Source organism: Nesoenas mayeri, assembly GCF_963082525.1.
Source record: "Nesoenas mayeri genome assembly, chromosome: 17".
Classification (NCBI taxonomy): domain Eukaryota; kingdom Metazoa; phylum Chordata; class Aves; order Columbiformes; family Columbidae; genus Nesoenas; species Nesoenas mayeri.
The window spans coordinates 7,802,821-7,817,287 of NC_137565.1; the positions used below are offsets into that span (position 1 = coordinate 7,802,821).

Genomic DNA, 14,467 nt, shown 5'->3' on the forward strand with positions numbered 1-14,467 from the left:
TATCAACTTACAAAATCAGGAGCTGTAACTCTCCTGTTGAGAATTTCCGAGAGCTTTAAGGCTTTCCTAAGCTAGAAATTGAACCTGGCACACTGTTAGGACGGAGAATGAATAAAGCAATCCCAAACTAGCAGTGGAGCTTCGCACCCTTATGGTACAGCTACATAGGTCCTAGGATATATGAAACAGAAAATTATGCAAAATTCACCTGCAAAGTTCCACAATTCTAGAACTTCAGGTCATACAAATTTTGTTCTACAAAGTAATAAAGTGAAACCTGTAACTGTAATTACTAATCTGAATTTCAGAAAGTCACGTTTTTCCTAGACCAAGGAATCAAAGGAGTCAGCACTTAGAACAATCAGCCATGTTACTTTGGATGCTACTAACCTAAGAGACGGAGAAGTTATCTGTATTTATTAGCACTAACTACATGGAATTAGAAAACTCTACACTTATCACAAGTTACCATTCAGCAATGTCTGTGAAATAAATAGGTCTGTCACCAAATAATCCCAAATGGTACTATAGAGCATGGAAAATAAGAAGGAAGTGTTACACCTCTCTTCTCATTTTCATTTTTCAATAACATGTCATTCCAAAGTAACTACTGCAAAAAGGTGTATAACATATTCCCTTTGCACTTGTATAACATTAAACTGATGCAATGCAAGTATAATTTAACACGATGCTTAAAACAGCTTTGTGCCTAAAACACTTTCTAAAGACTCCTACAGGTGCTCATTCACAGAACTGACAAATTAAAGGTTTATTTGTAATACCAGAGTGAGTCAGTATAGAACAGCAGAAAACACATGAATAGCATCACCATTTCAACAGCAAGATATTCATCATGGGCATTCATGCCTTCAGCTGGGAAAATGGGAGTCAAACAAAGATTAAGCAACTATCCCAACCACCTGATGATGAGTCAGGAATGCAAGAATGTCCTGTTGGCTCAAACTCATCATCTTTATCACTAGAAATACTTCTTCCTACTCAACATGAAAAGATAGTATGAGATTTAATTAGAGAGCATATAGAGGTTCAAAGTTTTTTCTTCTGTATAACAGTCATTTGCTAAGTAGGAAGATACATATATATCTATGTGGGAAAAAAAAGAAAAATCTGTTGTTGTTTAACAGTCAAAACCACTTAAACAAGTCACTTACCAACCACCATCAGTGTGAATTCAAAGCCTTTCTTCACAGATTTCCTGTGAACCTGGTTGGGCAGATTAGCGAACCCCACATAGCCTGCCGAGTCAGAAAACTGACAAGAAAACAACAGTTGAGTATAAATGAGATCCCCTTCCCCCTAAAAAGTTGAAACAGAGTTCTGTTGACTCTATACAGTAAAGTGCAGAGGTATATGAAGCGCAGGGAAAAATAGAGAATGAAACAACTTTGCTGCTATAAAGACAGACCTTGAAACAGGCCAATTTACCAAGCAGTCTGATCTAAATAGAAATCTGTTTAGCAACTTGGGCTACACATAAACAAAAGTCTCTCCTTCGACTTAAAAAAATACCTGCAAGCTCGCAAAAACACGCTATTATTAATCCTAAGGTGTAAACATATGTAAAAATCAAAGACTTTAAGCTGGATGTCAAAAATATCTGTTAAAATTTGGTATCTGCCAAATATACCAAAAAGAAATAATGCATACATTCACATGTAGAAAAAACAAGAGCATTGTATAGTAACACAGAGATTACCAAGATAGGTGAACAGCTTAACAAGCAGAAGATTTCTGTGTGATTCTATCTTCATAATGTTTAATTTCTAACACAAAAGCAGGAAAAAGAAATGTGCCTGAAAAACTTATCAGAGAAATTTGGGCTATAAAAAGTAAAGTCTGTTTCACCATCTGTTATCAACTGACTGAAAACCAAATAGGAGCCTAAACAAGAACTGCAGATACCCGACCTAGGGACAGATGAGTTTATAATGAGAAAGGTTTTTATCTAAAGCCATACTTCCAGTGGGTGGGGGATATGGGGGAAATCACTTCCAAAGCAATTAGTTATTTGCTAATGATCCTTTTAAACCCACCCAGATGGGCAAAAACATTGCACGTTAAGGTTTGTCAAATGAAATTTCCTTAGGTAAAGGCACAATTTTAAACGCGTACATGACACTGAACAACTAGCAGACATCCGAAAGCATATCACTAGAAGCACATGCAAGTTGTGTTTCTACTAAACAGCTCCTTTTAAGAAGCACATCTGAAGCAATAAGGCATCATTTATTCACTATTTTATCACTCCAATAAAACCACAAGTATCTTCAGAAGTTGAAGAGATTCTAAACAAAATTTTGTCTGTGCAGCCACCTCTTTACCTTTACTTTTTCACCTGACTGAGACATGGTTGGTCACTCCAAGCTTCAGACACTGGAAAATAAAATCCATAATGCATATTAGCTGACTTGAAGATCATATTCATTTTAATTTTGAACTGATCAATTGCATATAATAATCACATTTTATTCTAGTGGGACAAAGAGTCACGTACTCAAAGATTACCTGAACAAGCCATCATCAAAATAGTGGCTTCTGTGAATCTATTCCGCAGAAAAGAAATTGCACAGACTTTCACAAACTTAAATGTTTTAAAATAGAAAGATTCCTTTAAAACTTAAAATAGTAAAACTCAGTATCCCTAAAGATCTCTTATACATCCTGTCTTCAAAGAAAGAATATCTACTGAAAGGTAATGCTGATATATACATGGTACTCCTGATGTGATTTTTCTTTTAAGTTATGACTCTGTAATTAGCTAACAAAACCTGAAATTCAAATATTCTGTTCCCAACCCCCTATGTAGAACAGCATAAGGAGGTCCCTTTCCTTCCATTGTCACCCTTCCCACTTATGAACTACATGTTTCTTTAAGAGGGTTTACGAACAGGTGTTTTCCAAAAAACTATATTTGAGAATTATGATCACATACAAAAAATTCACACGAGAACAGGACACCTATGGGATTTCCAAGTAAAGGTTATAACATTTTCAGTCACTTCAAAGTCCTGTCGAATAGGAACACTGCAGAACCTTGGCACTTGGCTAACCCACACTGGACACAAACATCCACCCTGATCTGAAGGACTATCAAACAGATTTGTTCTTTAGTGTCGGACACCCAGAACAGCTGGGCTTTGGCAAGCCCTTATCTTCTTCTCAAGGATGTTAGTTGTGCTATAGATTAGTTATCACGGCAATAGCGAGGCCCTTTTATTTAAAGCGGCCGCAGAGCTCTGGCAGGAAACGCAGAAGTTCCCCACTTCACAGCCCGGGTTGTTGTCAGCGCAGCCCTTGTCCTGGGCCGGGAAGTGACCTCCACAGGCACCTGCGTGTTCCACAGAAACGCTTTCCTGTCAGGAGCAGGAGTCCTGCTGGCAAGAGACAGGCCAGTTGCTGACACCGGCAGCTTGACAGTCGCATCCTAGCACTGAAACGCCGAGCTTTGGACTAAAGCTGAAGTTGGCGTAACTGCAACTCGGGGTTTTAAAGAAAACTTGTCTTCAGCTCACACGGCATTTCATTTGCCATTTCAAATCCTGGCAGCTGTGCAGACACCAGCCACCCTGTAAGCAAGAGAAGTTGTGTTTTCTCCAACTGCTTTTCCCCCCATACCCAGTTCATTTGCTTGCTAATGAAAGCCTAATACACCAATCAACTGGAAAACAGGGAGGTCTTGATCCTAATCATCTTCTGACAGTCTCTAATTGGCTATTCCTCAACACAGCCTGGGAAATATCCTTTAAGAATGGTTTTGAAAAAACAAAGCCTATTTTTCTTTGACCAATTTGCAAGGGCTCTTTCCAGCCTCCAGCCAGCATCACAGATCCCTACAGAGTCACAGACAGATGTAACTCATTGCTCTGTCCACATCTTGCTCCTATGTTTGGAAATCTCTATTGTCACCTTTCTCTATAAAATCAGTAACATAACTCAGATGTTTAGAAAAACTTGTAACTTGAACACTAACATAGACTTTCAGGCCCATTTCTCACAGTAATGCCAGATGAGAAGCCACACAGAGCAGCTGCCTACAGTTAAAGGTGAAAGTGGGAACAATTAACAATTAAATACATATGGTAAATTCTCTAATTACTTCTGCTTTAAACTGACAGTACAGTCACATCCATTGTACCATTATCCAAGCTACTTGATTAACAAGCTGAAGAGTCAAAGTTGTCAAATGATTATGACTCAACTGGCTCCAAAATGACTCTGTCATCTCATCAAAAGTTAAATTTACAATAAATCACTCCACAAACATAACTTACAAAGCCTGTTTCCTACTGGGCAAACCACATTCACTTTGTGTCACAACCTGACCAAAAAGGTGCTGTAGCCAAAGCTGTAGGACAGCTGCTCTGATCACATCATGACTGCAGCATATGCTTAAATGTCTGTGTGCAACAAGCATCCCATTAGATATCTCCCACCATATTTTAGTTAGAATATTTTTATTCTAACAAAAGTTAGCTGGGAAAAAAAAAATAGAGATAAAACTACTGTTCCACAACACGTAACTAAGGCACTGAGGTTCAAACGATTCCTCAATTATTCAACCTCAACACATTTTGCAATTCGTAATGCTGCCCTCATGAGGTTGCCTAGAAAATTCAACCAGCCTCCCCAGATGACCATGAGCTGCCTTCTGAAAGCTTTACCATTCAATTACCTTACAATTCAAACCCTTAGCATTAGCAAAATACCATATGTTACATCTTACAGCACCAAATAACCACAGCACTTGCAGCATTGCTTACAAGTGATAAGCTGTCAATGGACCAGACTGCACATCAGTGACTGCTGAAATCCTGAAGTCTGTCTCCATTCAACCGAGTCAAACACTAAAATAATGTGAAGTTGAGTGTCTGACAACACTCTAGATAGCCCCATATCTATTGTTCATAATGAAATTTTTTAAAACAAGTCAAAAGAGAGCAAGCACACAGCTGTTCTGTATTCTTTAGATTTTCAAAGGACTGTTTCAATCATTATACGATAAACGAAGGAGGACATGCAAAGTATTTATAGAGAAAGTAATAGCTAAGATACAATTGCATTAACTTGCAAAAAGCAGTGAAACTTTTATTTGTAAATAACCACAGGCCCCATTTAGCAGGTCTAGCAGAAAAAAAAGGGACACTATACTACAGCATAGTTATGTTCAAATCAGTTTTTTGAACAGTGGATAATGTAATAAAGTTTCATTTCATATCCCAACAAATTCTTATCCTAAAACAATGTGCTGTTCGGCAATCAAAGAGAACCAATTACCACCAAATTCAGTTACAGCTGCATCCTTTACAAATACAGAGGCCTGAAACGTGCTATCCCTCTGCCTTCTGCTAAGAAAAGTATTCCAGTGAGAGAGAAAGAGAGGGGAAGGAAAATGGGTCATTTCCTTTGTTCCTGTCAGGATGCAAGAAGTAAACTGTTACGGAACAGGCGGTCTGGGAGCTTCTTAATAGGAACCAGCACAAAGAAAATGCTATGAAAAATGTACAGAGTGCTTCCATATAAGGATACTAAACAACACTTTAAAATAATCACTTTAGGGTGACCTTAACAATCTTCTTTACAGGCAGAATAGCCCTCCTGATGTATCAAATGAGGCCTCTTTCTTTCCATCTGAGATTATATAACTCTTGACACTTTAAAAAAAGTATTTAATAGTCTAACAAGGAACCACAGAAAGCAGAAAAGACTTAAGTAGGTTTCTAAGTGCTGGAAATGGTATCAACACCACCAACATTCTTGAGTCACCGTTTCAAACTTGAAACAGACAAACACTGAGAGCATCTCAGTAAAATACCAATTAAAAGAACTACAAAAGCCCATAAAGACATGTCAGAGTCAAGTACTAAGGCATATAAGCAAACAAAAGATTCAGAACTTTTCCAATCATCTGGCATGCAAAGAAACAAGGAAGTTATACGAAAATTAAAAAACGTTCTCACTGTATTCCCAAACTGAATATAGAGGTATTCAGATACAAAGCAATTCACTTCCCCCCCTCTTTTTTTTTTTGTAGCTTATGCTATCAAAGTTGCATGAATCACCCAATTCTATCTAACAGCAGCACCTATTCTGTGTGTTATGCTTTGTCTGCAGCACATCCCCAGCTCTATGCTCAGAATCCTGCTCCCAGGGAGAAGCATCACTCCTTCTCTATCACCAACCCCAGGTGATTCCATTTCCCTCATTAGAAACAGATGTCACCAATTGAAGGAAGCCCCTTTTACACATTAACAACTGAATACGTTTCTGCATTACTCTTCAGGAAAATGACTCTCACTTCCAGAGAATTTAACAGTAAATGCAACAACAGCCAAATCAGCTGTAGCACCTGCAGGCAGACCAAGCCAAGTACACACCACTGCATTATCTTGGAGTCGGTATTCAGTGTTCTAAGTTTTACAGACTTAGTTTTGATCACGTGTTTGAACCAACGACACACAATACAGGTTATTCCTGAGAATGCATTGCTGCTCATCAAAACTAGTCTCACTTTTATGTCTTTAATAGTCCTTCTGTGTCTTAGCAGCTCATATGCAAGACAAGGAGGAAGCATGTAAGAGAGAAAAACCTTGTATAAGTACTGTTCTTAAAAGGAAAAGATCTAGAAAAAACAATGCATTAATCTCTAATCCTAAACATTTTATTTAAGGTTCCATTTCAATGTTAATATATTACTCTAGACGAGTTTTTCATTGTTATTTCAATTAATACAGTCACTTGAAAAGCACAAAGAAGGCAGTAATATTGCTCACAGTAAGTTTTAGTTATTATGCACTTCCTACGCAAGTAATTTTTGACAGTATGTTCTCAGTGTTACCGTATCAGAGAAAAATACAGCTGAACCTGTCCTGTAAATGTGAAAAGTAGAGGCTTTTATTAAATTGAAAAGCTAAACACAGGAGCCATGACCACTCATCAGAAAATAGGCAGCTCTGCCTCACACCCCCAGAGATTAACTATAATTGTATATATACTGGTACTGCATATCAAACAGTGATAATTTGGTCTTTTAAATCCCTTCCAAATCATGCTTATGTCCCACGATACCACACCATCTCTAACCTACATGTGAAAAATAATTTATGACCTAAAAAATAAGTTTAAAAAAGGGGGGTAAAGCACTCGTTCTGGCGGTTCCCAGACCAGGTCCGTGCCGCCCCCCTTCCCCACAGCATCCCCGGCTCCATGTGGCAACTGGAGAAACATCCGAGGAATGTCTCATGGAGACAGAACTTCCTGCCCCGTCCTCGCCCCGTATCTCCGGCTACACGACGCCGGGCAGACCCCGGCAGCACAGGGGCCTTGCCCAGGAACGCGGGCCTTGCTTTAAAAACAAATAAACGTGTGCCTAAAACAGCCCGCGGCCCGACTGCGGGGTTTGGGAGGTTCTGCCCCGATACGCGTCCCCTCTCTTCATACATCAGCTTCAGAATCCTCGCCCAGGCAGAGAAGGAGGCCGGAGCCGGAGCGCTGGGCCTGCTCATGGAGCTCCGGGGAGCGGGCCGGGCCCGCAGCGCTGCCCCGCTGGCGGCAGGGCAGGGCCCGCTGCGGGGCGCGGGCACCGGGCAGGGGGGCGGTGTGCGGGGCGGAGGCGCCCACCTGCCGGCCGCGGGGTGCGGCCCGGCCCGCCAGCGCTTACCTGAGCCTCCAGCCGCGACACAACACCTCCCGCGTCGGAGCCCTCCTGCATCCCACACGCCACCGCGGCTACGCGCCTGCCTACCTACCTTCAGCGCGACTCTATGGTCTAGGCCTCTTCCCAGGATAAGGCGCGGCTCCGGGACTAGAGAAAGGAGGGATAGAGCGTCTCCCCCGCCCCGCCCGCTTGCCTGAGTGGCAGCGGAAGCAGCCAGCCGTGCCGCGCGGGCGGGCGTTGCCATGGCGACGCGGCAGGCGGTGATGACTTTGAAATGACACAAGTCTGACCTGGTACCCAACTTCACATCCCCCAGCAGCGCCCTTGGGCGCCCTTGTACAAACAGCCTCGGCCCGGAGCCTCACACGGGAGTGAACCTTCAGGAATGAAACACAGTCAGAGCCAATTCTGCTTAAAATATCTCCTTCTCAAGTTTGATTCCTATTTCCTACCCAAATACCGCTGAGGTTTCAGATTGCCTCCACCTACAGCAGGTTTTAGTGATAGTCCCCGGCGTGGAAAAGCTTTTGGTGCAGTAGATGTGAGAGCCAGGGGGAAATCCAGCGTAAGCTTTGTGCTGCTGGGCTGTAATGGAGTGTGTAATATGAGCCTGTGTGGTTCAGCTGCTCGTCCACACATGAAGCAAGCAAATGTCTCTCCCAAATGTTGTGCAAAAAAACCCAACATACTCGTTTGACCTACACTATTGCTGTCTTCCCTCTCGTCATGGCATTCCCACCGGTGAAGTGAGGGCCACTGTGCCCAGGCCAGTGCCATCGCTGGGCGGTGAGCAGAATGCTCGACTGCGAGTTCTCTGAGGTATCAGGGACTCCAGCAGACACAAACCTAGAGTGTAAATGACACCTGCAGTCAGATTACAGAACCAGATCCCTTTCTCACGGTAACACAGCGTTACATAGCTCAAGCACTCAATAGAAGGCTGACAAGATTACAACAGAGTATCAACAGGAATTCAGGAAAGGTTCTTCCTTCCTCCAGCTGCAAGAACCAGGTTCAAGAAAGTTCCTAGTGATGCACCCAAACATTTTGCAGAGGGCAGTTTGTATGTACAATCTAGCAGCAAATCTCTTGCCTTACAATTCTAAATACCAAGAAGCACATTTCTGTTTTGTCTGTGTTTTCATCCACTAAGCAAACAGGCTTGCAGCTCACAACAGGAAAATGTGGAAGTGAAACAAATGCTGCTGAAGGCAGACTGGCATTATTTGTTAATTCACATTGTGCTCATATTATCAACCAAGCATTGATGTGATCTAAGTAAGAACAAGACAAAAGCCAATGAAAGCGCAACCAAGTTCCGTTTCCTAGGACAAAGTGTAATGTTATAACACAAAGTACTGTTATATGGTACCTTCTTGGAGGAGTTAAAAGATGGCATTTCAGACTTCTTTAGAAATTGTCTTATTTTAAATTATTCTGTGGATATCCATATAGATGTTTTGTACTATCACCAAATAAAAAACATTGGTGATTTCTCTTTCACTAAATTAGAACACCATGATGTATTTTACACACATAAACTGATATTACAAATAACTATTTAGCACTTGAAGAAATTACGAGAGATTAGTGTGGACAAGGCCGGACTGTTGACTTGCATCAATACAGAGTCTGGTGGAAGTTTGTACTTTCCCATGGTTGTCACTCCTTTCCTTTGGCAGGATTTAGTGCAATGGGTGCAACATTCTCCAGAAATTTCAAATGTCTCATTATTGAGGCATACCAGTAATTTTCTCAAGTCAAGGCTGAATCAGATGGATGACCGTCACATAGAGTGTTCAGGAAAGTCACAATCCTCCCAAACCAGTCCTGTTATGCCAGAAAGTAACATAAGGAAGGGCACTTTGGGTAAGCGCAAAGGTCAGTTCTAGGCAGTGCCCCAGCTCTGCAGTGCCCAGCAGCAGATGCTTATGAAAAGATAAAAGCAGCACCGTGTCTGTGTATCCTCCCGGCTTCCGACAATCTGGAGCTCAGCAGCTTCCTGAGCAGAAGCTTTATCTCGATAGTTTTCTCTTCCATGAATTTTTCTCATTGCTTTTTGAACTCGTCTCAACTTTTGGCATTAAGAGCATCCTGTGACAATGAGTTTTATAGCGTATTATGCACCCAGTGAAAATGTACTGTGGTTACTTTTGAAACTTGTTATGAAACTTCTTATGAAACTGCAGAATGCAGGACCACTTTGCAGCAGATCTGGGACTATTTGTTGCCTGTAACTGAGAAATGCTGCACTGTGAAAAGCTACAGAGAATGCATGGCCACAAAAGGCATACTGCATATTTGTTATTTTTTACACTGGTATTAGCACAGGTGTGAATGGAAGAAATCATTGCACTGAAGAACACTGTTCCTTCTAAATGGCTAAATAGTCTAGAAGTGTTAATGCAGTGAATGGCAGTATGACTGTGAATCACCCATTCCCATTATTATTATTTCTGAAAGAATTTTGTTTTAGTCTTCCCTTGGAAACTCAAATGCCTTTTATAAGAGTTCCTGATACATTTTGGTTTACATTCTCTAAAGCACAATTAAAGTCCTTCCTTGAATTCAAATCTGAACTTTGTGTGGAGTCACATCTTAGCAAGTTAGAAATACCTCATCCATTCAGCAAAAGATGTTATGTATCTTTCGTTCTGCTCCTTAACAGAGAAAATGGTATGACACTGATTACAATAAAACAAATACCACCATATAACTGAAAACTAAATTGAGATTTGATAGACAAAACAACCCAGTGTTCCTTGGCATTATTTCTATTAAATTAAAACAAAATAGAATATATGCTGCTTACGCAAAATAAAACTGTCTCTTTTTCGATTGTGAGATCCTTTTTAACTTGATTTTTTTTTCAATTCCGTCTGTTCCTCACATAGCTGAATATTTGGAATTTGACCCTAAAATTCTGTGTGATTGCTGCAATGGCTGCTCTAATAAGAGCAATTCATTGGGCCACTGCTGTAGAACACTGAGCATCTTGAACTCTCCCAACCTCCCCTGGAGTTAAAATTACTCAAGTCCTGATCAAACAACTTATTCTTAAGTATACACATAAATCTTTTTCATTTCCGTAAGATTTAAGTTTGTGTTTGATTCGGAATATTCAAGTATGCTTTGCTAAATTACCATTTTCAGTAACTTCACCATCACATCTTTACTAATTACTTTCAACATCTGCAATGATTATTCAAAACAATGGCATTTGTTCCTACTGACGCTGTTCTTTACAAAATGAGAAAGAGAAACAAGAAAGAGATCTACCTGGATCCTGGTACACCACAATCCATGGAAGGAGGCTAACTTTGGAGGAGGCCAAAATTAAACTACAGTTCTCCTGATAGGAAACATGATATAGAATGGACCATTAGGCATGAAACAATGCATATTTCCTATAGCTTTCCCCCCACTGCCTGTCTAAGCTTTAAGACATCCTCAAGAGCTGTTCATAGCACTAAAGAGAAGTATTTAAAGTGACATGGCTTCAGTGTGATCTCTTGGTGAATGGGATCATCAGGCTCTTTAAGGTGCTCATCTACCAATGGGACATTCTGAGCTTTGGGAAAGGGCCATCGGTCACCGTATTCCCTGCCCTGAGAGGCCGTTAACACAGGGTTATGGCTGCCCAGTGACATCGCTGTATCTTCTCAAAAGCCAAATTCAGAGAAAACGTGCCAAAGAGTGAAGTGCTCAGCAGGTCATCAGTGCAGCCCAGCTGGCCCTGACAACAGTGACTGGAAATGTTCCCGTCGGGGGGTGCTTTAGTAAGACACAGAGATGTGAAGATCATGAAGTTTCAAACACTGATCCAGAGGTTTGTGTGGAGAGGAATCTGAGCAGAGAGGTGTGGAACAATTGATTTCCTCATTACGTGAGGACTGGGCTCATAACATCATCTCAGTATTCCCAGCATGCGTAGCCCAGCCAGACCCCCTGCTCCTGGCTCCCCAGCAGTGCCAGTGGGTATGAGAAAAAGCCCAGGCAGAGGGTGTGTGTGAAGCACAGGGACTGATACAGGGCCAGGGTGCCTTTGTTTGGAAAGGGACATACAGCAGCAAATACATGAAGGCTGGAAGCAGATTTGTAACCTCATTCATTGTTCTTCCTACTACATATAACCGTTACATGAGTCTCGTCACATCACCACAGGGGGAGAAAAGTAGCGTGGGCATCGATTTCTCAATCCTGAAGGGCAGCAGCAACACTTGTACTAAAAAAAGCATTGAATTCTACATCATTAGCACCAGTCACAGGGCATCACTGGTCCTTCTTGCAAAATTCTGGTGCTGCTTTTAAATCATTCATTGCTTCTCTGTGTTCAAAAGATGAACTAAATGAGGAAGTGACAATTTTGTGTTAATCACCTCGGTTTGTTGCCAAAACCACTTCAGCTTATTTCCAAAAGAAATGACCTTGTGATAAATCCTATGGTGAAATGGTGCACTTTCATTTTGTAATAACCTGCTCATTTGACAAGACTCATTCCTGCGTGCCAGTCTTCTGATGTGTCACACTGGTCTGAAGACGTGTTGGCACTGCTGACATGCAGGGACTTCATGGAGGCCTGTCTTACTGTGGAAGAAAGTCTGTATGCTCAAGCTCCAACTAAATCACTTCTCTTGGGAAAAAACAGTTGTGTTTTAAAGGATGATTCAGAAAGGAGTGATCTTCATTGAGAAAAGTCAAGCTTTCTAAATAAAGAAGAGCCCCTGACTAACACCTCCATATTTATAAATCTCCTTGCCTTTATTTCAACACTAATTATGTGACAAAATATGGCACAAAAACTGGCTCTAATAGGATTCCTGATTCTTCACCTCTACTTATATCTGACCACTAGGCTTTTAATTCATCTTTTGATTCATTCTGTATCTTCTTCACACAAACAATACTAAGTTTGTGCATAAGCTTGCTACCAAATGTAATTTCCTCTCTGTCATCCACATGCTTAATGAGGAATAAGAAGGAGCAGAAGCATATAGGTAAGGGACACTCCAAAAGTTATAAACTGAGCATGCTCTGCAGACTCCATTTCAGGACCCGAAAGGCAGATCTATCTCAACATTGCTGGTGAGACGCTTTGGGGCTGAGCAAAGCCCTGCTGAGACTGGAAGGCTGGGCACAGCAGTTCTGTGTCGTGGCCCAGGGCTCACACAGCAGGACAAGCAACGCTGGTAGGAGCCTGGACCCCCCTTAGCAGACCTCCCGGTAGCTCTGCGCCTGGTATTTGTCCTGATTATGTCAGGAAAAGAGTGAAAACACAATCACCTCTAATCCCAAAGCCCCTCTTGCTGTAGCATGGCTTCTGTGCAATTGTTCTCAGTTTGAATACCTCTTCCGCCCATTTCCACAGGCTGCAAAGCCCCCCGTGTATCCCCCCTAGAATAATTTAACAAATACATAGCTGGAGCAGTAATAGATGTTATGACATTAATGGTCATTTGTTAACGTGTTACTTTGCTGAAAGAACATCATGCTTTTGAATTGAAAGGGATTCAGACTTTACCAGCAAGGATTTAATATATTAAGAAGTGGTTTCTTATCCCAAGAAAAGCATCATGCTGATTCATGTTTCCCTTTACAAAATATAACTTTTTCATTTCTGGGAGTTTAAATTAATTGCTGGTGTTGTAACATTAACACCATCAGAAGCCACAATGTACTGAAGTTGACAGGCTCCTCAGGCCCCCAGTACCTGTGTCAGTCAAGTTGCCAGTAAGTCAAGTAAGCAGACCAGTGAGAACCTTCCTCACTGTGCAACAAGTGCTCACTTTCAGGATCAGTGAATAGAGTAATTAAAAATGCAGGTTGTTGCCAGTGGCCAGGATAAAAGCTAATCTCTACAGTAAGGAAGAGAATCAAACAGATGAAGGTGAAGTACCAAGAATGAAAATGCCTCTAAGCAGAAAGGTTTGTTTACCCTGTGATTATTAAGCACGCATTTCCCCAGAGAAATAATTGTATTTGATTTAGTGATTTGTAGGAACCAGTTGCTCGGTAACAGGTAGCAAGAGAAGGTGGGGTGAGGGCTGCAGAGGTAACACAAGCCATGCACCAGTTTCCTTTTTCAGTCCGAAGCCCTGGGCAGCTGTGCAGGCCCTGTGGGTGCCTCCCAGCCCGCACAGGAGCACACACAGGCCATTTATCAGAGGAAATTCAGAGTTCCGTGCTCCCAGGCAAGTGGCAAGGGTGGGGCTTTCCTGTGCTTACAGGCTAAGATAACTGGCATTTCTCCCCCCTTTTTTAATTGTTCTTTTGTGCTGTTTTCTATATAATCATTATTATCATCATAAATACAGATGTTATTCAGTCTCAGCTTGTGTTCTGGGTTTCTTCCTGTTCACCTCTGAGATATCTCTGTCTCTGTGGCTGGTTCTTTTGCACATTCTCCTCTCCCCGACATCAGGGACTTTTCTGAGTGATAGTAAGCAGCCTCAGTTTGACGGACTGCACAGCCCCAGTCACACATTCCTCCTGGACTTGCACACTGGAATTTACAGTTTTAAATAATTGAAGTAAACTGCATGTAATTCATATACAGCTGGAAGAGGAGATAACTCCTCTTGACTCCATTTACCAGGCAGCCCCCGTTAGGAAGACATTTTCCATGCTAGAAATGTTTACAGCTTCTCAGGCAGAGATAATGAAGAGGAGGCTGCAGTCGCCATGTGTCAGTATGTCCACACTATGATGGTTCACAAGCTGGTGATGTTCTTCTGTTTCTTTTTCGGTTGTCTTGTGGCTGAAGTTTGTCTTCTGGTTGGAAAAAAAGAAGTG

The 14,467-nt window shown here is 41.6% G+C and overlaps 1 protein-coding gene across 1 annotated transcript in view; it reads right to left on the reverse strand.

Annotated features, from left to right (window-relative positions):
- Positions 1–2,369, reverse strand: part of LOC308047189 (septin-2) — a gene marked incomplete at its 5' end in the record, with an annotated part of 28,632 nt that extends 26,263 nt beyond the window's left edge. Inside the window, 2 exons of the mRNA XM_080355496.1 lie at positions 1,173–1,272; positions 2,343–2,369. Of these exons, the coding sequence (XP_080211622.1) occupies positions 1,173–1,272; positions 2,343–2,369 (127 nt within the window). The remainder of the gene's footprint in view (positions 1–1,172; positions 1,273–2,342) is intronic.
- Positions 2,370–14,467: the final 12,098 nt, after the last annotated feature.